This window comes from Eschrichtius robustus, chromosome 7, assembly GCF_028021215.1.
Source record: "Eschrichtius robustus isolate mEscRob2 chromosome 7, mEscRob2.pri, whole genome shotgun sequence".
Classification (NCBI taxonomy): Eukaryota; Metazoa; Chordata; class Mammalia; order Artiodactyla; family Eschrichtiidae; genus Eschrichtius; species Eschrichtius robustus.
In genome coordinates, this window is record NC_090830.1 from 113,238,589 (window position 1) to 113,266,211 (window position 27,623).

Genomic DNA, 27,623 nt, shown 5'->3' on the forward strand with positions numbered 1-27,623 from the left:
GAGAGTGAGAGGCAGTATGGAATGATGATTAAGAGCAAAAAGCTGATGCCAAACATTTTAGTTTTTTCCCTCTTAACTCTGCCATTTAGCATTTTGGCCTTGAGAAAACAATTTAACATCTCTGTGTCTTCGTTTCATCTGTATGAAGTTCTCTGAAAGAGCACGTGGTACGTGGTTTAGATTATTATTAGTTTAGATCTACTGATACATGGTCGCTGCGAGCATGTGATGTCAGGACCAGCTAAAGACCAGTGCTTCTTTTGCTGCCAGGACGTGGTTTATGAAGCTGCCTGTAGGTCTTCTGACAGCAGGCAGCTTTACCTCCAACATTTTATTAGAACCATTTTCAAATATACAGAAAAGTTTAGAGAATTACAGTGATGACCCACTTACCCACCACCTAGATTATATACTTGTTAACCTTCTGCAATCATTTAATACGTTTTAACATCATATTTACTAACAGCAGTGCCATAGAAACGGGCCTAATTCTTCCCTCGCCACAAACCTTTTTCAAAAGATATTGGACTTAAAAGAGTTAAAGGAGCAGATTTTCTCTTAATTGATTATTGTATCAAACACAGTATTTTCAGTGCTTCATTATTGTAGGGGGAGGATTTATTAAAAATCATGGAAGCCTGCAGAGGCTTTTCAGCTTACCTACTGGGGGAGGCACAGCAGTAGCCTAAACAGGACCCCTACCCCCACCCCCCCTTCAGGCACACATGGCTTTAAAGGTCATGCCAAGACAGCAGCGGAACCCCCTCCTCTTACTGATTCTTGGCCTTTCTTCCGATGGCTCCCAACCTTACTAGGTTGGGAGGCCTATTACATGAGTTCAGCAAGAAATGTGAACCTATCTATCCATTTCTTTGTAAAACAAAGAATGTTGCTTGCTGTCAGGTTCTGCAAGGATTAAGTCTTTAGCTACTGCTGCCACTGATGACAGTACACCCTGAAAGGAATTCAGGACGAAAAACAGGATGAAGCACTCTGTGCTTTGGAAAAACAGGTCTCTTAGATAGTTAGATATATCTCAAGAAAAATTTTTATGAACCCAGATTCTTACATCTTTACATACATAGAAAAGCACTAAAATCATTAACTGAGATATCTGTTCCTCGTGACTAGAAGTAACCTTTCACTGAGATGTGTGCTGGATTACACATATTCCCAGACAAAATCATCTTTACACTGGCTTCTCCCCCTAGCTCTTTAGAGCAGTCCCCCCAGAGCTACAAGAGGCTGATTCCCAGGCTAGAGTCCTCAGTAAGACTCTGAATAAAACTCAGCTCACAACTCTTACGTTGTGTATTTTTCTTTCAGTCGACATTTTCATTAAGTCACTAAATATTAACTATGTACCTACTGTGTACGAGGTACCATCCTAGGCCTGGATTGCTAACAATGGAATATTATGCACCCCGGGGGCCCGCAGGATAAAAACAGACAGGCATATTTTCTGAGCTTTGTTGGTACCTCTCCTCACTTCTGTGCTTTGCCAAGTTTCTTCAACTGTACACACGCCACAATTTGGGTCTAAACAGGGTTTCTTTTGTAGACCCTGCCCTAAGAGTCAGCAGAGGGAGGTCTCACTAGACAGTCGAAATGAACTCTTTTGTAAATATGAAGCTGGAAGTAGACAATCCTAATAATAACCCATGACTTGAGCTTTACTGCTTCATTCCAGTCTCTGTTCAACTGCTGATCCTGCAGTTCCCGTAAGCACAACTCCCACTGAGGTTAATGGGAGTGTTACGTGAATGTAAGTTTTGTACTTCATCTTCTGCCGAGCGAGCCTTGCTTGTCTTGGACGGTTGACCGTCGTCCCGATCCCCTTCCCCAGCAGGCCACACTAGTCCCTCCTTTCATGTAGCAGAGCCGTACAGCAGTGACAGTCTCCGGGTGAAGGGAAAATCAGTTGAGGACAGAAGTGTTCTGCCCATTGCCTCATATAATAGCAGAGTGCCTCCTATACACTGTCCAGAAGCCAGAGAGAGTAAAAAAGTAGAATGGTGAATTGATGATATTCTGGGTGCTCTGTAAGCCAGACTTGTGTCCGCTGACTTTGCAAACTAGGCCGAAAGCCGTTAACCTTCTTCTCATTCATGGAAGGAAAAGTGATGCGGGAGACAGAAAGCAGGTGTTCTTTCTAGATCTGGCTCTACTGCTGAATTAGTTACTTGCCCCTCGGAAAATCATTTGTCCACTTTGGGGTTCGCTTTCTCCAGCTGTAAAATGAGGTTTTGAACTTGGCATACTCTAAGTTCCCTTCCAACTCAGAAACAGACTTATGGGTCTAGATTCTGGAGAGGTTACAGAATTTTTAAAAATTGTTTGAACTAGTTGCCCACATTTATAAATCAGAAGGTTTTCCATAACATATGAATTTCTGGCTTCTCTTGGAAAATTGGCAACATGAGCCCTGCATTTTGCACAGCTGCCGTGGCCCCAGTGAGTATTGGCTTCCCTGTTACACAGGGCGTGTCCCTTTAGACACCGCCCCTACCAGTCAACGTTGCCGACCCCTGTAGGCTTTTTGAGTTTGTGGCCCCATTTTAGGACTAGAATTAGCACAGTTTCATCAAAATTAAAAGTGAGGGTATTTTCCCCATTATAGTTCAAATGATGGCAGGCCTATGGCTTAATCTATGACTCTGACTTACATGTTTAATTCATTACAAGCAGAAGCCAAGAAGGGCACATGGAGCTTGGCAGGGATGCTCACAGGAGGGAACCAAAGAGCACTGGAGCTGCTTATGGTAATTTGACATATAACTCAGAGCCTGTTTGTGTTAGGTGAGGCGTCCTGGACGGTTTATTCTCTGTTCTGAGTTAACAAGCTTCCATCACATCACTTTCTTTGTGAATATGAAATGAGCATCCTCAGGAAAGCAAAGCCTCAAAATGTCAAGTTGCTAGGGAGGAAAGGTTTGCACAGCAAGCGCAGAAGGATTTGTGTGGCTTCTAGGCTTAGTAGTTAATGTTTTATTAACTGTCCTTATTTTCTTTTTCTTATTAACCTTATTCCTTTCAAGGGACCTAACTAGGGAAATGTTGTGAAGGAGGTGTTTTTATTTTTGCTTTTCAATAATGTAACAGGAGCCCATGAGGCAACCCTTTACAAATGGTGATTTCTCATGGTAAAGAGGAAAATTCATTGCTTCGTGTGCTATTTATAAACCATGCCAAATATCCCCAGTTGTTTCTTTTCTGAAAAGAACTCCCCTACGCCTCCCTCATAATGCTGATTTTTCTAATTTTACAGAGGAGAACACTGAGGCTGAGGATTTTAAATGACTTGCACGGTGGGAGTACAGTCTAAGACGGGTTAGAACCAAGACTACACCTAGCTCTGCCGACTCCTGGTGTACCCCTGCATCAGAGGGTTTGTCCTTGCTCTCCTTTCGGGGATTCCCAAATTTTAAAATATAGAATTAAAAAGGGAAATGATTACTATAAAAGTAAAGATAATGGTTACATCTAGGGTAGGGAACATGTGCGTGATCTAGAAGGGCTATATAGGAGTTTTCTCAACTAGGGGGCGGCTCCCATTACCATTATAAACGATTACAAAGTGAACGTAAGGGGCTTCCCTGGTGGCACAGTGGTTGGGAATCCGCCTACCAATGCAAGGGACACAGGTTCGAGCCCTGGTCCGGGAAGATCCCAAATGCCGCGGAGCAACTAAGCCCGTGCGCCACAACTACTGAGCCTGAGCTCTAGAGCCCGCGAGCCACAACTACTGAAACCTGCAGGCCTAGAGCCCGTGCTCCGCAACAAGAGAAGCCACTGCAGTGAGAAGCCCACGCACCGCAACAAAGAGTAGCCCCCGCTCGCTGCAACTAGAGAAAGCCAGCGCACAGCAGCGAAGACCCAACGCAGCCAAAAATAAATAAATAAATAAAATAAAAAACAACAACAACAAAGTGAACATAATCTTTGCCTGGGACTGTCCTAGTTAGCCTCAAACTAGGTCAATTATTGATAGTACCTTTTTTTCCACTCTCAAACAGGTTCTGTTTTAAATGATAAATTATGTGGTCAGTTACTATACATTTATGCTTTATGCACCTTTATACATGTTTATTATATGTCAAAAACTTTTTTAAAGTTAAAAAATATATATCCAGAAGTCTGACCTATGCTCAGGAGGCCAAGGCCAACCTGGGAAACCTTGTGTTTGCTCTAAGAGTCATGATTACTGCACGGACCACAGTGGCCACAGCTGTGATTCAGGTGTGGACTTCCAGAGTTGTGGGGTGTGGTGTTCCATCTTGGTTTTCTGGGGGCTCCTGTGGCATGAGATAGTCATCTCTGTTTGTTTGTCCTATATGTTGCTGGAAAAATGGTGTATCCCTTAGTCATAGTTGTGAAGGTCAGTCAAGATAATATGTGAGAAAGTGCTTTGTAAACTGTGAAGTTTTTTTCTACATGGAGTGGTAGGAGTTCCCTAAATCCCTAAATTGGCAGGCAGGGCCCCAGCATCACTGCACTGGCACCTGTCAGTTAATCTTCTTGTAATACAGCTCTTCTACTTAGAACATTCTATAGCTCCTGAAGAATGAAATCTAAACTCCTAAACTTGGCATTCAACCCACCCCAACCAACTTTCCAACATTATTCTTGCTGTTCCTCTTCAAGGGCCATAGAACCGAATTCAAGCATATGGTGTTCTAAAAATGCTGCTCCCTTTCCAACCTCATCTCACACTTTTCTCTCCATTAGAATGCCTTTTTCCTCTTTCTTCTCTCTCAATCCCTTTTTCTTGGACTGAATATTTGTCCCTCCCCCTTCCATTCATATATTGAAGCCCTAACCCCCAGAGTGCTTGTATTTGGAGATGGAGCCTCTAAGGAAGTAATTAAGGTTAAATGAGGCCATAAGGATGGGGCCCTGATCCAACAGGATAGTGTCCTTATAAGAGACACCAGTGAGCTCTTGCTCTCTCTCCATGTATGCACTCAGAGGAAAGGCCGCTTGAGGACAAAGGGGCCATCTGCAAGCCAGGAAGAGAGCTCTCACAAGAAACCGACCTCACAGGACCTTGATCTGGGATTTCAGCCTCCAGAACTGTGAGAACATAAATTTCTGTTGTTTAAACCACCCAGTCTATGGTATTTTGTTAGGGTAGAGCAGACTAAAACACCGGTTCTTTGAATAGCTTTTGCATCTGCATATCTAAAAACCTCTCAATTCTAACCTATTTTTAGTTCCTCTGGGATACCTATTTATTTATTTTAAATATCTCAAAGACCAATTCAAAGACCATGAAGCTTCCCTCGAGTCCTGCATTTTATTTTGTATTTCTTTTTAAGACATTCGATGTTCTATCCTGCACTATGTAGTTATTTAGTACATGTTTCCTGACCTCCTTACTAGTAAGTTTTTGGGGTAACCTCTGATTCAATATTATAGCTCCACAATGCCTAGTACAGTGCCTGGAGCTTATAAGATACACAATCTATGTAAGTTGAATGAGGGAACAAATGAATGAAAGAGAAAAAAAGAAATGGGGTGAGAAATAAGACACAAACTTAAAAGTTTAAGGAGGAAGCAGAGGGACTTCCCTGGTGGTCCAATGGTTAAGAATCCGCCTTCCAATGCAGGGGACTTGGGTTCAATCTCTGATCAGGGAACTAAGATCCCACATGTCACGGGGCAACTAAGCCCACGTGCTGCAACCACTGAGCCCGCACGCCGCAACTCCTGAGCCCACGCACCTCAACTAGAAAGCCCACATGCCGCAAACTACAGAGCCCACGTGCTCTGGAGCCCGTGTTCCACAACTAAGACCCGATGCAGCCAAATAAATAAATAAAATAAATATTAAAAAAAAATAAAGAGGAAGCAGAGAGAATTGAGATGTGGTATTAATAAGTGGGAAGCAATAAGTTAAATCTTCAGTGTAGTGGTGTTTCAAATAAAACAAATAGGTATCTCAGAGGAACTAAAAATAGAAGAATTCGTTCCCACTGAGGTCTGGCATATTATTTGTCTATACATGGAGATTTGACTAATTATTAGAGTAGAATTTTTGCTCCAGCTCCAAACGATTTGGAAAAAAGACCATAGGAATGAATTCAGCTGATATGGGAAAATTGGCATTTTATGACTAGAGCCATAATCACAAATTAGAGCTCTGGTATCAGACCCAGGGCTCAGAATTGGACATTTAGGATCTGTTCTTTTCCCTGCAGTCTCATCCCTAGTTACCATCCTCCTGTCAGAGTCTGCCTTATCTCCCACCTCTTCCTCACTCCCCAAATGTAGTTTTTAAATTTAGATTGTTGGATGGGCAATGTTCACATGGATCAACATTTTAAAACCTAAAATTGCAACCTGGGTTGAGTGTTTTAGTCACAATGACAAGGACAATGGAGCTCAGAACATTTCTTTGTCCAAGACTGAGCTGGAGACTGCAACTGGGGTGGCACAGCAGTCCGAAAGAACACCCTAAAAGATTCTAGAAAGTCCCGCAGTCGCAGGGCCTGGCAGCCAGGAGGACAGGGGGCCCGAAGCAGGGCAAACAGTGGACTTGGAGCAGCAGAAGGCTACTTCTTGGGGCTGCCCCATGGAGGTTCAGGATGGGCCGGCCCCCTGGGAGAAGGGCAGTGGGTGTGGGGTGCTGTCCAGTGCACCGTGAAGGGAGCGGGGAGGGACCAGGATGGAGGGCCGAGAGGGAGGGAAGAGTCGGCAGAATGGGAAGTGGCAGGGGGCCACCCACCATTGGCAGGGATTCGCTCTCAAGGAGCTTGCACCCTTCTCAAAGGAGGAAGCTTTTGCCACAACTCTGTAAAAAAGCCATGTTTTCCCTTCTCTTTCTCCACAGTGACTATGTCCAGAAAATATCTAGCAAAGGAGGGAAATAGGAAAGCCCAAAACAAAAAGCCTGAAAAAGAGAAGGTAAACTGCATTGCTGACTTTATTTTGTTTTGTTTGCCCTCCGTTGTGAAAAGTTCTCATTTGAGCTAAAAGAGTTTTATGTCTTTAAACAAGTGGACAATGTTGTTTCAGGGGGAGCAGGTTTGACTGGAGGGAAAGTTTGGGCAACTGCAGCATCATCCAGTTCCTGTTTTTCCTCAAAAGATCCGGTGCTTTGGTGAGATTAAAATGTCACTGTTGAAGCAATAACTTTGAATATTTTTCTACAAGTAGGCATTTTTTTTCCGGGGGGAAAAGGTTTCTGTATAAAATTCGCTTTATGTTGAGAAACCAGATGCGTAGAGAGCCATTTGGTGTGTTATTTGCTATCTTTAGAGTCAAACTCTAAAAGACTTTTAGGTCTGGATGCAGCGCCTCCCCAAATCTCTGAACCTGCAGACATGGGAGCATATTCCATGCAGATGAGAAAACTGAATAGGTACCCTTCCCCTTGAGGATCCCGTAAAGGATTCTAGCAAGAGAGGGTTGGTTAGGGAAAGCATTTGCTAGGAGGTTCTGCTTTACCTAAATGATGTGCTGAAGGTCAAAGTCAGAACCTACCTAGGATTAGATATCCACAGCAACCAGTTAGCAGTCTTGAGGTTTTTGTAGCCCTTTCTGGAGGTGAAACCTCCTAACCACTGGACGGCCAGGAAATTCCCTACATGGAGAATATGATCCCCCCTTCCTACCACCACTGCCACTCAGGATGAACATCAGATTCACACAGGGGACTGCTGAGCTTGTGTGTGAATGGGAGCTTGGCTGGTTTTATATTGTAAATTGTCTTGATGGGTGCTTTCTGACATTTTGCTATGAACTTCTAACTTGCTTCTAAATTGCTGAATGCCACACTTCCCTGACTGTTCTAGCTTTTTCTGAAATGCACAGGAAATGTCTGTAGGTTTGGCAAGCTTCTCCCCACCCCCATCTCCACACTCTTATTCCGAAAGTGTACATTCAGCATTTAAGAGCCTTTAATCATCTTCCCTCTTAGCTCCCTTACACACACTTGTACTCACACTTTTTATGAAGTTAAAACAGTTTTATTTTCAATCAGTTGACTTAGAAAAGGACTGTATCTATCCTTTGTCGTATATCCCTAAAAAGCTCAACTTTTCTTCCAAACTTTGATAATGTATTTTTATAAATGCATGCCAAGTGTGTGAATCAGGATTTTTAAAATATAAACATGTTTCTCGGATATAGCAGTATGAGAATTGTGGGTGGGAGAAGCAGCATCAGAAGCTGAAGGGCTGGAAACTAGATTGGGGCCATTATTTGAAGTAATCAGAATAAAAATTCTTTCACTTCTTTAACATTCTACAAGTACTGTTTCGAGCATCTACCATTGTTCTAGGCCCTGATGATACAGCAGTGAACAAAACAGACAAAATCCTTGCCCTCAGGAAGCTTAAGTTCTAGTAGAAGGAGACAGATGTAAACTAAATTAAGGAAAATACAGCAGAGATGGAGTGTAGGGAGTGTTTATTCACAAGTTTATAAAGGTGGCCTTTGGGACTTCCCTGGTGGTCCAGTGGGTAAGACTCTGTGCTCCCAATGCAGGGGGCCCAGGTTCGATCCCTGGTAGGGAAGCTAGGTCCCACATGCATGCTGCAACTAAGAAGTCTGCATGCTACAACTAAGAGTCTGCATGCCACAAATAAGAGTCCGCATGCCGCAACTAAACATGCCGCAATGAAGATCCTGCATGCTGCAACTAAGACCCAGCACAGCCAAAATAAATAGGTAAATGAATGAATAAATAAATAAATAAATAAATATTAAAGGTGGCCTTTGAACAATCTTGAAGGAGGTGGACTAACGTTCTATGCTGACATCTGGGGGAAGAGAGTCCCAGGCACAGGAAACAGCTGCAAGTGCACAGGCTCCCTGAAGGAGCATCCCTGGAGAGAAGGAACAACAGCCAGGAGAATCTGGCTGGAGCAGCAGGTGATGAGGTTATAGAAGAAAGTGGGTGGGCAGCAGCTCTTTTAGAGCCTTGTCAGATATTGTAGCTACCAGTGGCTTTTACTGTGATGAGTTGGGAAGCCAGAGTAGGGTTTCAAACAAGGAAGGGACAGCATCTTATTTAACAAGACCACTCTGGCTGCTGGGTTGAGAAGGGAAGGGGGCAGGTGTAGAAGAGCAGAGACCAGTGAGGAGGCCACTGCAATCTCTACTAGAAATTAATAAAAAATGTTTGATTGGTTTACATAAAGGGAAGAAAATGTGCTTGCAGAATACAAAAGAAAAAAGGAAACAATTCTTTTTCAGATGTTTAAGTTGCAAGAAAAAAAACCACTTTGGCAACAACTTTGCTACTGCATCTCCTCCACAGAATGGGCTTGGGAGTCCTAGATCTTCAGGGTTTTTTCCTCCTGAGTGACCGATGAACCTAGCTGGGTTTGGTCAGTGTGTTTAAGAATGAGCCTTTATGGATCTGCTTAGTATGTCTGACCCTTCCCATTTCCCAAATTTGCCCGAGTCCCAGTTAGAAAAACAGCTTCCTGGGTCCTACCCATTCAGTAAATATGGAATGGGGCCAGGAGCTTTCAGTAAGAAAATGAAGGGATTCTTATGACTTGGAAGATGGGGAACTACTTTAATTCCCGCACCTCCCGCTCACCTTGTGGGGTTTGCGACGGACCTGGAAAGCGTTGCAGGGCGCCCGTGATACCGGCAGGTGGCGCCACCTGACCGTGAGCTGCAGAGGGCGCTTGTCTTAGGGATAGGCGAGAGGCTCCCGCAGAGCGGGTCTGTGCGGTGCTGGGGCCCACCGGCCACCGCTTATCCCGAGTGGAGAGGCGCGCACGAGTAAATAAGGGGGGCGCGGCCGGTGGCTCGGCTTCATTTTAGGCTACTGTGCATCTTAAGCCTCCCTAGTCGGCTTCTCGGGCTCCTGGGGCAGGAAGGCGCAGCCCTCTCTTTACGGGCATTGAGCACAAGGAAGCCGGCAGCGTGGCACAGCGAGAACCAGCCGCCTCGGGCCGCAGGACATTAGTCCAGCGGGGCAACCCAAGGGCCGTGATGTACTACCGAGGTCCCTCCGGGCTTTCGGACTCGCGAATGGCCCCTTTTCATTGGCAGCCGGAAGTAAGGCCCCGCCCCCTTTCGTACAGCTCTCAACTGTGACTGGCTCTCGGGCACCGGCTGGCCACACCTCCTCCCCTCGCACATACACAAGAGTCACGCGCCTTTCAGTTGGAAACTTGGCGTGCTGAGGAGGACGCTGGCCCTCGTCTCCCCACCCATTTATCTTGCCATTGGTTCGCGGCGCCGCTCACGGCCACGCCCCCATTCCAGCCCCCTGGCTGGGAGGGCGGACGCCCGCTCGTGATTAGCTGCTCTGCCTGCCTCTCGCAGGAGCGGTTGGCAGTTCTTCCCCCTCTCCCCTCTCCCGCCAGCCTCGAGGTTCCTGAGCTGGCCCAGGCCGAGTCAGTGTCAGTCAGGGAGGCGGACCGCTGAGCAGTGGGTGCGAACACTGCGTTGCAGTCTCGCCCAGGGGCCGGTGCCTGCGCTCGCGCCGCCGGGTGGGAAGGATGAAGCTGCAGCTGGAGCAGCCACCCTATGATTGGCTGGGGCACTTGTGAACCCGAAGTAAAGATGGCGGGCGGGCAGGCAGCCGCCGCACTGCCCACTTGGAAGATGGCGGCGCGCCGCAGCCTCAGCGCTCGCGGCCGGGGGGTCCTGCAGGCGGCGGCTGGACGGCTGTTGCCGCTGCTTCTGCTGAGCTGCTGCTGCGGCGCGGGCGGCTGCGCAGCGGCGGGCGAGAACGAGGAGACTGTGATCATCGGGTTGCGGCTGGAGGACACGAACGACGTGTCGTTCATGGAAGGGGGGGCGCTGCGGGTGAGCGAGCGGACCCGGGTCAAGCTGCGGGTGTACGGGCAGAACATCAACAACGAGACATGGTCCCGCATTGCTTTCACAGAGCATGAGCGGCGGCGCCACAGCCCGGGCGAGCGCGGGCTGGGGGGCCCTGCGCCGCCGGAGCCGGACAGCGGCCCCCAGCGCTGCGGCATCCGCACATCAGATATCATCATCTTGCCCCATATCATTCTCAATCGCCGTACATCAGGCATCATTGAGATCGAGATCAAACCGCTGCGCAAGATGGAGAAGAGCAAGTCCTATTACCTGTGCACGTCGCTCTCCACGCCAGCCCTGGGCGCCGGCGGCCCGGGGTCTGCGGGTGGCGCCGTCGGGGGCAAGGGCGGCTCCGGGGTGGCCGGGCTCCCGCCGCCCCCGTGGGCCGAGACCACCTGGATTTATCACGACGGCGAGGACACCAAGATGATCGTGGGGGAGGAGAAGAAGTTCCTGCTGCCTTTCTGGCTGCAGGTGATCTTCATTTCGCTGCTTCTGTGCCTATCGGGCATGTTCAGCGGCCTCAACCTGGGACTCATGGCCCTGGACCCGATGGAGCTGCGCATCGTGCAGAACTGCGGCACGGAGAAGGAGAAGAATTACGCCAAGCGCATCGAGCCCGTGCGCAGGCAGGGCAACTACCTGCTGTGCTCGCTGCTGCTGGGCAACGTGCTGGTCAACACCACGCTCACCATCCTGCTCGACGACATAGCTGGCTCAGGCCTCGTGGCGGTGGTGGTCTCCACCATCGGCATCGTCATCTTCGGGGAGATCGTGCCCCAGGCCATCTGCTCCCGGCACGGCCTGGCTGTGGGGGCCAACACCATCTTCCTCACCAAGTTTTTCATGATGATGACCTTCCCCGCCTCTTACCCCGTAAGCAAGCTGCTGGACTGCGTCCTGGGCCAGGAGATAGGCACCGTCTATAACCGGGAAAAACTGCTGGAGATGCTCCGGGTCACAGACCCCTACAACGACCTTGTAAAGGAGGAGCTGAACATCATCCAAGGGGCGCTGGAGCTCCGCACCAAGACCGTGGAGGACGTGATGACTCCCCTCCGGGACTGTTTCATGATCACCGGCGAAGCCATTCTGGACTTCAACACCATGTCGGAGATCATGGAGAGCGGCTACACTCGGATTCCAGTATTTGAGGGGGAGCGCTCCAACATCGTGGACCTCCTCTTTGTCAAAGACTTGGCCTTCGTGGATCCAGATGACTGTACTCCCCTGAAAACCATCACTAAATTTTATAACCACCCCTTGCACTTTGTTTTCAATGACACCAAGTTGGACGCTATGCTGGAAGAATTTAAGAAAGGTGGGAAATTTTGCTATCTTTCATTGGCTTGCTCTTTCTCTCTCCATCCTCCTCCCTACTTGAGTCCTCTACCCTCAGAACAACCCCCCAAGGCGAATTGACCGGAATTTCTCTTCTCTTTTAATTGCAAAGTTGAAAGGATGGCATGGATTTGGGGATGGATTGAACTAGTAAGCGCTTCTAGGTTCTTTAAAAGCACAAGACTGCCATCACTTGCTTTTTCCCATATCAAAAAGCAGGGTTCCTATTTTCTGTGCATGGTACTCTTCCCCCATGCAGTCTGGTCTTGAGAGGTCTGCTGCATTCATTGCCTGGATTCTGAGTGGGTAGATGAAAGTAGGGACCCGCTCATGCCGTGCTATGCCATTTGGTTGACATGTACTAATTGCAGGCCTTTGGAAAACGTTTAAACAGCTTTTCTAAACCCTATACAATCACTGGCGTTTCAGAGATTGGAAGTGCATTTTCAGTAGTTTCTGTTCCTGGTTGTCTGGTGACCTGTGGGAGAGATTAGGGTCCGCTTTTGAGAATATGGTATGGGATAAGCCAGGTATCACCAAAAAATTCACTCATTTGAATGACTTGCCTTAGCTAGAAAAGAGGGTTTTTAAAAGACTAAAGCTATTCGTTAATATATAACTTGGAAAGACTAGAGGTAAGTTAACCTTTTATGAGGCTCTATCTTACCTAGCTTTCTTCACTATTTGTTTATGTTTATCTGACAACAAATAAAATTTCCCAAACCAAGTGTGGTTTTGGCAGAAAGCTTGGATCTTTAACAATGGGATGAATTCCTCTATTATGGTTTATTTATTTCTTGAGACTTTCTGGTTTAAAAGTGTTCTTTTTAACCTTGATCACCTGGTACATTAAATTGAAGTATGTCTCCAAGTCACTGTTCACTGTTCCAGGGAGTTTTGCCAGGGAAGAGAAGTGCAGAGTGTGGTGTGCTCACCTTTCATGCATCGTGGTATTTTTGGTTTGTTTTACCATGTAATGAACAAATAAATAGCAACTCATACTATTATCACTGAAATTCTGGCTTTAAAAACGTTTCCAGTAAATAGCCAGTTTTGTTATTTGAAAGCCAAGGGATACTGAGTTTTTAAATTGTTATGATGCTGGTGCATGTTCATGTATTATGCTGGAATGTGTGTGTAACCTTTAATGAACTGATAGTCCTCAAAACTAACTTTTCCTTCTTCAAATAGAATTTTGATCACTGATAGTGGTTTCTCCACTGAAAAAGGTCATGTGTAAGTGGTGACAGCTCACTGGATGTGATGATTTGAACATAGAGTGTGTAGTTGTCCTAATTCCATTTTCTTGCCTGAATGGTGTCCTCTCTGGAACAGAATCACATTGCAGTAATTTTCAGATAAAGGAATAGAGCAGAATGTGCTTCAGAGATTGGTAATTTGCATTTAAAAGCAGAAGGAGATTCTTCTGGATTCTTAAACAGTAAAAAGAAAATGTCCATTATCTCTAGGTGACAAAGCTTCTTTTGGGACGTCATTATTCTTTCACTACTAAATTGTTAATTAGAGCATCTAACCAGTCTCTTCTTTCATTTTGCTGTAGTATCTGTAATATAGAAAAATATCTTGAAATGCTTGAAAATGGCTTTGAAATACTTTATTTTCTTTCTGTTGCTGAATTTCCCAATATTGATACAGATAATATAGTTTATGTTTTTTGTTTTTTATTATTCAGAATTTTTGCATATCTACTGATGGATTGGTAGCGCTGGTGTGTACTCCCTGCTGAAGTCTTTTCTTCACTTCTGTGTCTTTTTTCTCTTTGAGAATTTAGTTCTGCACCTTGCAACTCATTAATCCTTCCCCTAACTCAAAATTTCAAAATTTGCATTATTTTGAAATTTGTTTTTGATTGTCCTTGAACAGTTTTCCTATGACTGATTTATTTTTACTAGGAACTTTCTCCTCTCCCTAAATTACTTCTCACAGTATTTTCTTTGAAATGTATCCTTTAAAGATTGAATTGCTAATATTTTCCCATGAATTTTTAAAAAATTTTATTTATTTATTTTATTTTTGGCTGCGTTGCATCTTCGTTGCTGCGTACGGGCTTTCTCTAGTTGCGGCGAGTGGGGGCTACTCTTCGTTGTGGTGCGCTGGCTTCTCATTGCAGTGGCTTCTCTCTGTTGTGGAGCATGGGCTCTAGGCGCATGGGCTCAGTAGTTGTGGCTCGCGGTCTCTAGAGCACAGGCTCAGTAGTTGTGGCACACGGGCTTAGTTGCTCTGTGGCATGTGGGATCTCCCCAGACCAGGGCTCAAACCTGTGTCCCCTGCATTGGCAGGCGGATTCTTAACCACTGCGCCACCAGGGAAGCCCTCCCCTGAATTATATTAAAAAAAAAAAAAATGCACAAGATGTTATTTTTGTCTGTAACCAGAATGATGTATTCAGTTAAGAAGACAGTACAGATTAAAGGTACATTCAAGCTAGTTGTATATTAGGAAGAGTGGGCAAAGAAAGTTGGTTGCAAATGGGAAATTTAAGCCATGATCTTAAAAGGGTAGAGTGCGTTCTTGTTACTGAAACTGTAGGAATAACTAATTTTTCACCTTCCCTTCCTTGATCTTTTTTTGATGAGTTTGGTCACTTTCACCTTACTAATAACTGTGTTATTTCTTTCTTTTGTGTTAGTTAAAATATTTCACCTGATTTTTTTTTTCTTTTTCATTTTCTAATTCAATTATGAAGTTATGTGAACAGTCAACCTGCTATTGTTTTTCTCTATTGAGCAATGCTGTGTGGGATGGTTTGAAGGCGTTTTCTTCTTTTTTCCTCTTTCTTCTAACAACACCAACTGTAACTCTACCAAACTGGTTAGATCCTTAATCCAGATCTCATTGAAAATTATCCTTTCTAATTAAAAATGTCTGCGTTGAAGCCTTTCCTGGATATAGGTCTACATCATTAGTCTGAATTATTCTTTACTAAGGAGGGGGAAATTTTCTGTAATGTGGAAAGAAATGAAAAGCTACCTTTATGTAGTGTATGTAAATGTCTTCTTTCTAATGATTAGAAGTTTTTGCCTGGCTGCCAGGAAACTTAGAGCTTTACTTGAGGTCGGAAGACAGTAATTATGCTAATTTTTACAGTTAGCTTACTATTATTATTACCTATTTATTTACTCTCTGCCAGGTACAGGGCTTAGTGCTTTACATGAATCACCTTGTTTAAATCTGAGAGCTGAGCAAAGCATCATCTCCATCTTACAAATGAGGAAATTGAGGCATAGGTGAAATGATGTGTTCAAGGTCATTCAGTAATTTGTTGATTTGGGGTTTTAACTTGGTCTGCGTCACAGCCAAACCTGCCCTCTTAACCATTCTATTATGCTGATCCCCTTGATCCTGATTTTACATTTCTGTTTTAATTGAATGTGAGGTTTGGTCAAAGCATTGCCTCAGGGCTTGCTGAGAGCAACAAACACAGAAATGTATTTAGACATATATATGGCCTTAAACCCAGTGCTTCTGTGATGTTGTACCTAACAGTTGGTGTCCCCACTTTCACTGTTAAATCCATTTTTGGCCTGTATGACCCTAAATCTAAACAATTCCATTTCCAGTATTTGCAGGTCAAGCATCAAGATTCACTTTGACAGTGTTTTATGCTAACACTGTGGTGTTTGACTACTAGCTAAAGTATGTAGTCCTGTTTCACTCTTAGTCTCATATCTGTTTGTGTTGCAAGGCTGACCCAAACCCAGTTTTGTGTTTCAATCTTGATTTTGTTTACATCTTTTGTAGCCACTTATGTGACAAATGGTTGCCAGCGAGCATCCTGTACAACCCTGCCCCCCTGTGGTCCACACCATCAGTCTTTTTCTTTTGTGAGTTTTATAGTTATTTATAAATCTAAAACAGAGAGTAAAAGTAAATCCCACTAGTGGATTATGAGAATTTTGGAAAAACCATCTAAAGCAACGTAGTGTAGAGGAAGGAAAAGTTAAATAAGGTTGCTACCTTTGTGTGCAGAAAGTGCCCTGTACGCTCTCCCTATACCTGACAAAACCTTCCTAACAAAAGATAGTGGGCTCTGAGCCACCCAGTTGTTTGTTTGTTTTGCTTTGTTTTGTTTCTTTTAGCTTTGTAACAATTGCATTCCAGTATTGCAGAGCTCGCTGCTTCATAGCTGCTAGAGACAGACAGGCTGTTTTTTAGCTTTTTTAAAACTGGGAACAGGTGAGCTCATCAGATAATGTTCTTTAAGGGAAGAACACAATGTGTAGTTTTCACTTAAAACATTTGGTGTACAATTCTCTCTTCCTATATATAACACAAGTCTTTCCATATTAATGTGCTGAGAGTTTAATATTTAAAACTTTTTTCCTCACCAAATAAAGTGTTCCACTTGCCTAGAATCTAGGAGGACGTCTTTATTGATGTTTAAAAGTATGAATGGTGTTGAGGGTGAAGGAGTGGATGTATTTGTTTCTTTGATCTTGTATGTTTATTAACTTTTTGCAGTAACACATGTGATGCTATTATAATTTTGCATATTTTTAGAACATCATTTTGAAATATCCAGATAGTGTAGAATCAGAGCTGGAAGGCAGGCAGCTCAGGGATCATCCAGTCCAGTGTTTGTGAAGGTTACCAGATGATAAAACTTACTTGGATCACTTATTAAGAATTAGTTCCTAAGCCTCACTCAGAGACCTCCTCAACCAGAATCTCTTAGGGAAGGGGGTTTGGAATCCATACTGTTAACAGTTACCCTGAGGTGATTCTTATGATTAGGTGAGTTTAGGAAACATTGGTCTAGTCAACCTCTTAAATAAGGAAAGTAAAACCCTGAGGAGAGAAAGCTAAGCGACTTGCTTAGGGCCACCCACGTAGCTGGTAGCATCAACAGGACTAGAACCTGTGTCCCTGACTCTAGCGTGGAGTTCTCTCCATTCCAACAAGCAGGACTTCTGGTTCCAAGTTCAAGGTACCTTTAAATTCTTGTTAGAGTTAAAGGCAGCCCCATCACTGAAAAAGCAAATATATAGGTTTGCCATTGGTTTTATTTGCCTTGTGATTTTGATGTCAGTATTTTTGATATCCAGCATTTAAACCATCTTTGACAGGCGTTTTGTTACATGGAAAGTAAGTCTGAATGTGTGACCTCATTTTATTTTAGTTTACTTTGAGTTTTTTTACTCTGCTAAGGTTAGACTACGAGTGTGTTTTAAGAAATGGGTATTGATATCTAGATTGAAGCCTCAGGTAGTTCAGTGTAAGCTATTTCTTTTTCTTTCGAGTTAACTTGTTTTAGATATCCTCGAATGAGTTCGTTGTTGTTGTTGTTATTTATTCTGTGAGAGTAATGAAGATTGGATTTGGGACTATGGGGTGAAACTTCTTTGGCGCTTTTAATTTTTGTTCAAGGTACAGGTCTGTGAAGTTTCCATTGAAATAGTCATCAAAGCACTTGAAGCATGTGTTCCATTCATACATCTATGGGCCCCTTTTTTCAGGTTTTTTATAATGTAAGCTAAATTCTTTCAGATGATCCAGTCTGACTTGGGGGTTATTTGTGTTAGAATCACCGAAGCCTTTTCGGTCAGTAGACACCATAGTTGAATATCAGCTCTGACTTAGTATGATCTGGACAAAACAGGAAAGGATCTTGTTCTGCTTTTTCTCTTGGTTTTTATGGGGATTATATAGCACCTGCCCCTTCCCCTCAAAAGGGCCTCAGAATTATTTAAATTCTGAAACATTCCAAAGTACTGTGAGGTACCCGTGAATTTTAATTATTAGCAAACCTAAACAAGTTTAAAATATTTTTAACCAGGAAAATGCACAAAATAGACTGAGCCAACATAATATTTTATGGTTTTATTTGCTTTTGAACTACTTAAACTTTTATTTATTTATTTATTTATTTATTTATTTTTGGCTGTGTTGGGTCTTCGTCTCTGTGCAAGGGCTTTCTCCAGTTGCGGCAAGCAGGGGCCACTCTTCATCGCGGTGCGCGGGCCTCTCACTACACTATCGCGGCCTCTCTTGTTGCGGAGCACAGGCTCCAGACGCGCAGGCTCAGTAATTGTGGCTCACGGGCCCAGCTGCTCCGCGGCACGTGGGATCCTCCCAGACCAGGGCTCGAACCCGTGTCCCCTGCATTGGCAGGCAGACTCTCAACCACTGCGCCATCAGGGAAGCCCTGAACTACTTAAACTTTTAAGAACAAACCTCTGGACTCGAATTAGATGTTTATAGTACTTTAGTTACATATAAAGTAGTATATTTCTTTCTAAAGGGCCCTTTTCTCTAAATGCATGTATTTTAATTGGTAGTCAGCATCAATTCCGGTAAGATTTGCTTGGCATATAAAGAACATTTATTAAACTAAATACATGGAAATGGATGACTGGGATTGAATACAATTTTAGTATTGTCTTTTCATCATCTTTTTCTCAGAACACAAATGCAAAACCCCAAATCCTACCAACACTGCAAAGGAGAGACAATAAGAAGCATTCTTTCTTTCAAATCACATCACTGGCACCTCCAGAATGTCTACATAGAGAGATGTTAGGGGTGGCAGGCTGTGGAAGGGGAAGAAAGGGGACTAAGAACAAGCATTTTCTGTAGATGATACGTTTATTAGACTGGCTTAGGGCTTGATGGAGATAATGCGGGTGCTGACTCTCCCCCACTTTTACATCTGTGCAACCATAGATCATAAATACTGCTGTAATGATGGTGAGATCCTCATTTCTTCATACCTAACCCCCTCTTGCTGTCAGACCTAGGTGGGATTTTTTTTTTTTTTTAATTCACATCCTGTGGGGAGGATACCACCTGCTAGCATAAAGGTTAAGAAAAATGTGCTCTTCCTGGATCTACTTTGGACAAGTAACTTAGCCTCTTTAAGCCTCAGTTTTTTCCATAGTAAAATGGGATATTTTGTAACTCATAAGGTACTTAGTAAGGATTCATGTGATAATGAATATGAAAATGCTTCTGGTAGTACTTGGCACTTAGTGCTCAGTTAACCATTATCTTTATGTAATGGCTCTGTAGACTCTTCCACGTTGTTCTTGGTCTTTCTCTAGACTAAAGATTGCAAGTCAAGAGAGACACCTTGGGCCATGTGTGCTGATAGTTGTTATGAATGTTGAAATCTTTTTTTTTTTTTGGCCGCTGTGGTTGGCGGGATCTTAGTTCCCTGACCAGAGATTGAACCTGGGCCACGGCAGTGAAAGCGCCGAGTCCTAAGCGCTGGACCGCCAGGAAATTACCCTGAATATTGAAATCTTGAAAGGGGCTAATTGTTAAGTTTTTCTTTTTATTGTGATTGAATTCTAGGCTTTTTTAGCGGTTGCTGTTACTTATGAGATGGCTGCATGTGTATATATTTTTAAGGAAAACAAGGCAATTGATTACGTGTTCTACCCTCCTTAGAGTCAGAATGCTGAATTTTAAAAAATTCTTCATTCTCCTTAACTGTGACTGAAAAAAACAACAAAGTTTAAAAGAAATAGAACAAGTGCTCATGGATTTTGGAAACCTTTGAATAACTAGAGTTTGAAGACTAAAGGAAGATCTCAGATTACTCAGATAAAATCTTTTAACATTGATTACATCAAAAGCATAAAAAATGGCAACGTCTAATATAGCAAGTTTTTGTTGCTTATAGCAATGTAACTTTTTAATACGTTTAGAAGGCAACCAGGAGTCGTAAAAATGTCCTACAAAGGGTTTAGTAATTTCCCCTGGAAATCTTAATTCAGTGATATAATTCAAGAGAAGGAAAGAGCTATGTTGGCTTTTCATGTTGTATGTATATTGCAAAAAATATCTAGTGAAAAGTTCGAGATAACTTAAATATATCTAACACTTCAAGATGGACATGGAGGGGAAGGAGTTAAGATAATTGTAGGTGTCAACTAATCACAACCATTTAATGATCATTTTGAAAGCCATGTAGCAGTACGGGAAAATTTTTGCCGATTATTTTGCATAGATTATCGATATGTAAAAATATACATGTATACGGACTGAAAGGAAACATGGAAAAAGTGTTAATAGTTGATGTGTTAGGATAGGGTAATCATAGCCAGTCTTTGCAAAAATCCCTTTGTTAACTTTGTAGAATAACATACCTGGAAAAAATTCAAATCTGCTGAGAACATTATGAGTCCTGGTCTTAGGGAAAACTAACTTTTACTAACAGGGAACTCATATTATTCCATTTCTCCTTAGGAACATTTTACTGCTGAAACAAATGGTTACTTTAAAATTTTTAGAAATTGAGATATAATTCACATACCACAAAATTCACCCTTTTATAGTGTACAACTTGGTGGTTTTTAGTGTATTCACAAGGTGTACAGCCATCACTACTGTCTACTTCCAGAACACTTTCTACTCCAGAAAGAAACCCATCAGTAGTCACTCTCCATTCTCCTCTCCCCACAGTCCCTGGAAACTGTTAATCTACTTTCTGTCTCTATGGATTTGCCTGTTCTGGACATTTCATATAAATGAAATCATACACAATGTGGCCTTTTGTGTCTGGCTTCTTTTACTTAGTGTTTTCAAGGTTCATCCATGTACATCCATATGGCATGTATCAGTACATCCAAGTACATACATGTAGCATGTATCAGTATTTCATTTATTTTTTTATGGTCAAATAATATTCCATTTTATGGATATACCACATTTTGTTTATCCACCCATCAGTAGATGGACATTTAGGCTGTTTCTAGTTTTTGGTCATTATAAATAATGCTCCTGTGACTACTGGTATACATGTTTTTGTGTGGACATAAGTTTTCAATTCTCTTGGGTAGATAACTAGAAGTAGGATGGCTGGTTCATATGGTAACTCTATTTTTAACTCTTTGAGAAACTGCCAAACTGTTTTCCAAAGTGGCTGTACCATTTTACATTCCCACCAATAATGTATGAGAGTTCCAATTTCTCCATATCCTTGCCAACTCTTGTTATTGTGATTTGTTTGTTTGTTTGTTTAATTATAGCCATCCTAGTAGGTGTGAAGTGGTATCTCATTGTGTGTGTGTGTTTTTTTTTTTTTTTTGGCTGTGCTGGGTCTTAGTTGTGGCACATGGGATCTTTAGTTGTGGCATGCATGTGGGATCTAGTTCCCTGACCAGGGATTGAACCCAGGCCCCCTGCATTGGGAGCACAGAGTCTTTAGCCATTTGACCACCAGGGAAGTCCCGTCTCATTGTGGTTTTGATTTGTATTTTCCTAATGGCTAATGATGTTGAGCATCACTTCATGTGCTTATTGGCCATTTGTTTATCTTCTTTGGCGAAAAGTCTCTTCAGATATTTTGCCCATTTTTAATTGTGTCTTTTTATTATTGAATTGTAATAGTTCTTTTTGTATTCTACATACTAGTTTCTTACCAGGTATATAATTTGCTAATATTTTCTCATATTCTGTGGGTTGTCTTTTCACTTTCTTGGTAGTAACCTTTGAAGCAGAAAAGTTTTAATTTTGATGAAGTCCAATTTCTTTCTTTTTTTTTTTTTTTTCTTTTGTTGCTTTGTTTTTATTGTCATATCTAAGAAACCATTGTCTGGTCCCAGGTCACAAAGTTTTATGCCTATGTTATCTTCTAAGGCTTTCATAGGTTATCTTTTACATTTAGGCCTTTAATCCATTTTGAGTTAATTTTTGTATGTGCTGTGAAATGGGAGTCTAAATTCATCCTTTTGCATGTGAATATCATGTTGTTCCAGCACCATCTGTTGAAAAGACTACTCTTTCCCCATTGAATTATCTTGGCATCCTTGTCACAAGTCAATTGACCATAAATGTGAGGGTTTATTTCTGGACTCTAAATTCTGTTCCACTGATCTATGTCTTCATATGTCAGTACCACACTCTTTTGGTTCTTGTAGCTTTGTACTAAGTTTTTTTAAAAAAAATAAATTTATTTATTTTTTAAATAAATTTATTTATGTATTTACTTATTTATTTTTGGCTGCATTGGGTCTTTGTTGCTGTGCACGGGCTTTCTCTAGTTGTGGTGAGCAGGGGCCACTCTTCCTGCAGTGCACTGGCCTCTCATTGCAGTGGCCTCTCCTGTTGTGGAGCACGGGCTCCAGGCGTGCGGGCCTCAGCAGTTGTGGCACGTGGGCTCAGTAGTTGTGGCGCATGGGCTCAGTTGCTCCACGGCATGTGGGATCCTCCTGGACCAGGGATCGAACCCGTGTCCCCTGCATTGGCAGGCAGATTCTCAACCACTGTGCCACCAGGGAAGTCCCTTGTACTAAGTTTTGAAATCGGGAAGTATGAATTCTCCAACTTTGTTCTTCTTTTTCATGACGATTTGATTGTCAGGATTGCTTGCATTTCTGTATGAATTTTTCATGGATTTTCTTGTCCATTTCTGCAAAGGCAGTTGGAATTTTGATAGAGATTGCATTGAATCTGTAGATCAGTTTGGGGAGTACTGCAGTGTTAACAATATTAAATCTTTCATCCATGAATATGGGATATCTTTCCATTTATTTAGGTCTTCTTTAATTTCCTTCAACAATGTTCTGTATTTTTCAGTGTATTTGTAATCTTTTTGTTAAATAAAATACTTGGAATAAAAATTTTTTGATGCTATTGTAAATGGAATTGTTTTATTACTTTTATTTTTAGATTGTTCATAGGTAGTATATAGAAATATAATCTTTGTATATTGATCTTGTAGCCTGCAACCTTGCTGAACTCATTTATTAGGTAACACATGGTTCTTAAAATAGGAAAGTGCTTTTCAAAAATATGTGAATTTTGGGGGGGTTACCTTATGTTTCATTTGATTGTAGTGGACTTTATTTTTTCCTTAAAAAAAGTTAGGCATTTTTACTTAACACTTTCATATGTACAGAGTGAAGCTCTATTGATGACTGACGTTGTCATTCTTTGGGAAATTTGATAGGAAAGAGTAACATTTCTAGTTCAGATTCAGATTAGATATACAAAAAAAGAAATAGGCTGTATGAAATGTGTCGAAGACACCAAAAATATAGCTGGCTGGAGCTTGGGAGTTTAAAACTTAATTTGTTTCTATCTAATTTTAGAGTGGTTTTGTATCAGACTTGGGATTTGGGCTAAAAGATGAGCACAGAAAAGGCTGCGTTTGCTTAGTATCTAAGTGGTTCTGTACTGCCTTTCTTCTCCAGGCCATTTTACCAAGGGTTTTTCTTTGGGTCGTTTTTACAGAGACTAAGAAAAACCCTGACTTTTAGTCACTCTGCATTTCATACTGCCATTGTCAGTATGATTCTTGAGGTTTTTTGGGTACCAGGTAACCAGAAGAGACAAAATGAAACTCTATGCTCTTTTTTTTTTTTTCTTTTTTTGTGTGGGGGTGGGGGGGGTGGGGGGCTGGTAATCTGAGAGACAGAATGTTTTCCCATGCTAGCAAAGACAGACTGAGGGCATCATCTGATCTTTATGGGAGTGTGCAAAGCCTCAGTTTTTCCATTTGCCCATCTGCAATCATAAAAACAATGTGCTGACTCAACTTGGAGCCTCTGCAGAATGGCATTCGGGGCTTAGGCAGTACTGAGAACCATGCAAGAGATGGAAATATTTGAGCAGGTTTTTAGAGGTAACATTAAAAACAGCTAGAATGAGACAACATGCTCTCTCATCTCCTTCAAGATTTGTTTCCTTTAGTCACTAGTGTACCACCTTGATTTAAGGCATGGCAGGAATAATTCGGTCTCTATAATAGAGTTGATTACTGAGCAGAGAGATTTTTCTTGCTCCCGTGGTTATACTTTAGGGGCATGAGATTGTTTGGGGGTGGGGGTGAGACTCTGCTGCAAGCAAATCAATTGGGTAAAATACTATTACAATCATATTGTGTGGGCCATCTGCTAAGTTTTTTCTTTAAAATTTTTACTTCCTTGTTCCTGTGTACATACATTTACCTGCAGAGGCTAGAAGAACATTTACTAAAATATTAATTTAAAATAACTACCTCTTGATGGTGGGTTTCAGGGGAGGAAGTATGTTTTTCTTTGTTGCTTCAAGTTTTTTGTTTTTAATTTTTTTATTGAAGTATAGTTGATTTACAATATTGTGTAAGTTTCGGGGGTACAACACAGTGATTCAGTTATATTCTTTTTCAGATTCTTTTCCCTTACAGGTTATTAGTTCCCTGTGCTATATAGTAGGTCCTTGTTAATTCTTTTTTTTTTAAATTTTATTTATTTTTGGCTGCGTTGGGTCTTAGTTGCTGTGCATGGGCTTTCTCTAGTTGTGGTGAGTGGGAGCTACTCTTCATTGCGGTGTGAGGGCTTCTCATTGGTGGCTTCTTTTGTTGTGGAGCATGGGCTCTAGGCGTGCGGGCTCAGTAGTTGCAGCACACAGGCTCAGTAGTTGCGGCACATGGGTTCTAGAGCGTGGGCTCAGTAGTTGTGGCACATGGGCTCAGTTGCTCCATGGCATGTGGGATCCTCCCGGACCAGGGCTCGAACCTGTGTCCCCTGCATTGGCAGGCGGATTCTTAACCACTGCGCCAGCAGGGAAGTCCTGATTATCAATTTTATACATATGTTAATCCCATCAAGTTGTTTTCTTAAGCACGTGTTTTGTAATGTTTGGGGAAAAATGAAATCATTAAAATTTTATTAAAAGTGTAAATTTTGTCACTTGAACTATACTGATTTAGGTATTTAAGTGAAATTCAGTGTACTTAGGTGAAACTTATCCTTTTTTTCCCTAGGAAATATGGACTATTTTGTCATAATGCAACCATGCTGTCATTTGTGCCATTTTATCCTCCTCACTGGAATCCTTAGTGTTTGGAATGAAAGACGAATAGCATTTTAAAACCCATAAGGTGTGTGTGTGTATGTGTATACGTGTGTGAGTGCACGTGTGCATGTACAACAGCTTAGCAAAATTAATATTGTATTTGAAAAAAGGAATTTAGGTTTTTGTGTTGCATTTGTTTTCAAAACATGTTATCATTTGACAAAATCCAGTTTAGATTTGTATCTGGACTGCCTGGAATGAAGCTGTTTGATACTTACTTGATTACCCTTATTAAATAAAAGATTGGTGAAGTAGTTGAGTTTCACCTACATTTGTACTTTTAGCATAAAGTAATCCCAAGATACCTCTCACTTGGGGACATTGAGATTCTGGAAACTGATGCTTCCTTTTATCTATAGAAATCATCCTATAAAGGACAGGGAACCCTACTCAGTGCTCTGTGGTGACCTAAATGGGAAGGAAATCCAAAAAGGAGGGGATATATGTATACATATAGCTGATTCACTTTGCTGTTCAGCAGAAACTAACACAACATTGTAAACCAACTATACCCCAGTTAAAAAAAAAAAAAAAGAAATCATTACTGTAAAACCAGTAATAATTATTAAAAGGGGAAAAAAGAGTAAAAGGAATGTACTGGAACCACACATGCTTGAAGCTCAGTAGTTTCCAGACTACCTTATGCATTTGCTACAATAAAAAGACTTTTTAACTTTGATGAGATCAGGTATTTCTTTGATTATATTCCTATGAAATTATACACCTGTTATACATCATTTATCTCAGATAGATAAAAAGATGTGATCTTCTTTCTATTTCTGAACATATACAGAAACTTTATATTTATTTATAGGATAAGTTAGCTGTCATTTAGGCATCTTTCCTAAAGTGTGTTTTCGAATGAGATAAAATAATGACAGTGGATTTTGCCTCTACTCCTTTTATCTAACTTCCCAAGAAAACTAAGCATTTTAGGAAGTGAAATTGATGTTTGCTTTCTTACAAACAGTAGTGTTCTTAAATAGTCCCATGAGTATTAGGCAGTCAAATAAATTTATTATTACTCAGTTCCTTGATATTTAAAAATATACAGAAGTTTTGGCATGGTTACTCTACAGTGAAGCTCATCAGTTGACACAGAGCCTTTGCCAGCATTTAAGCATAACCCTCTTAAATATGAATGGACAGCCAAACATCTCCGGATGTTTGAGGAGAGCCTCTAACAGTCTCATAGTGAGACTAAACAAACAGAAAAAAGAATGTTAATTGACGTAAGCTGGTTTAGCACACGTTAGCTAAAATCCAACAAACCAAGTTCTCACTACAGGTATTACTTTCTCTGACCTCTTAAGGCTGCTTACCAAACCAGGTGTTAGTAGCAACTGTGAAGACTTGCTGCCTCTTCATACATGGTACAGATCGAATCTTTCCTGTATTCATTCAACCCACCTGGTTGTTTGAGGCCCCCAACTAGGGCGAATGTTGTAAATACTTCCTTAAAGCTTCCTTAGCCTCACTGCATGTGCAGAGGCCAACGTAGGCATTTCTGGCAGAGTTATGCGTGTTAAGGAATCGTTACCTGTCTAGTTTTCCTTTATCCTTTTACTACAAGATTTCCTAAGGAACAGGTAGTTACTTCCTTTTCCTTGCCCCTGGCTTCATCTTTAATCCTCTGCAGTCTGGCTTCAAACTGTCACGACCAGTGACTCCTTTTATTGTCAAATCCACATCTTGGTTGTCATCCTTCCTCACTTCCTTGACTGCTTTGCTGCTTTTCACATTCAGGTTAGCTCTTCAGCACAGTCTTGTTTCTCTTCCTGTTTCTCTGACTCCTTCCTTTTCCTTTTAGATTCCTGATTTCTTCCTTCCATTTCTAATTGAGCATTCCCCAAGATTTTGTCTTTATCTTCCATGGTCTTTTTCCACCTTTAGAATGTTTTCTTTGACTCACTTTTAATCCTTAAGCATTTATTCAGTATCATAATAAAAAAAACTGTGTGGGATGCAAAGATGACTTAGATATTTTTCCTGTTCTGAAGTAACTTGTAATACATAGGAACTTTATACTCTCTTTGCCCCCTGTATCTTGTTACCAAATTTAATTGACATTTTTTGAAAATACCTCTTACACTTTTTGTTTTCTTTCCATTCCAGCTTCTACTACTGCAGCCCTTAGTCACTTTTATTTGTGCCTCGTTCAGTGCCTACTCTGTCTTAGGTGCTCCATAAATGCATTCTCAATGAATGAATGAATCAATCTCTTCATCTTGATTATTGTAAAACTTCCAAGATTGCTTCCCTTATTTTGTCTATTTCATCAAGTATGCCTCTACTAAGTTGATCTTCCTTAAACATAGTTTTCATCTTACCAGTTTATTAGAAACCTCCTGTAATCAAAATAGTACGATATCATCTTCCGTGGACTGAACTGTCACCCCCGCACCCCAAATCATATGTTGAAGTCCCCAGTGTGATGGTATTTGGAGATGGAGCCTTTGGGAGGTAATTAGGATTAGATGAGGTCATGAGGGTAGGGCCCTCATGATGGGGTTAGAGGAAGAAGGAGACAGAGATTACCCTCTCTCTGCCATGTGAGGACACAGGAAGAGGGCTCTCACCAGGAACTCCTGGCTCTCTGCCAGCACCTTGATCGTGGACATCCCAGCCTCCGGAACTGTGAGAAATAAATGTCGGTTGTTTTTGCCATCCGCTATGGTATTTTG

The 27,623-nt window shown here is 42.0% G+C and overlaps 1 protein-coding gene and 1 long non-coding RNA gene across 7 annotated transcripts in view; both read left to right on the plus strand.

Moving 5' to 3' along the window:
* The first annotated feature begins 4,742 nt into the window (after positions 1-4,742).
* On the plus strand, positions 4,743-7,097 carry LOC137766978 (uncharacterized). Its single transcript, XR_011074459.1, has 3 exons — positions 4,743-5,075; positions 6,833-6,906; positions 7,018-7,097. It is a non-coding gene; the product is annotated as an uncharacterized lncRNA (long non-coding RNA).
* Positions 7,098-10,144: 3,047 nt separating this feature from the next.
* CNNM2 (cyclin and CBS domain divalent metal cation transport mediator 2) overlaps positions 10,145-27,623 on the plus strand; it is a 139,641-nt gene continuing 122,162 nt past the window's right edge. For 5 of the 6 annotated variants that reach the window (XR_011074525.1, XR_011074526.1, XM_068548480.1 and 2 more), the window contains exon 1: positions 10,145-12,115. Coding sequence is in view for 4 of the 6 variants with exons in the window: in XM_068548480.1 (XP_068404581.1) it covers positions 10,495-12,115 (1,621 nt within the window). In the remaining 2 variants the exon portion in view is untranslated. The remainder of the gene's footprint in view (positions 12,116-27,623) is intronic. The other variant, XM_068548481.1, reaches the window with a different exon arrangement.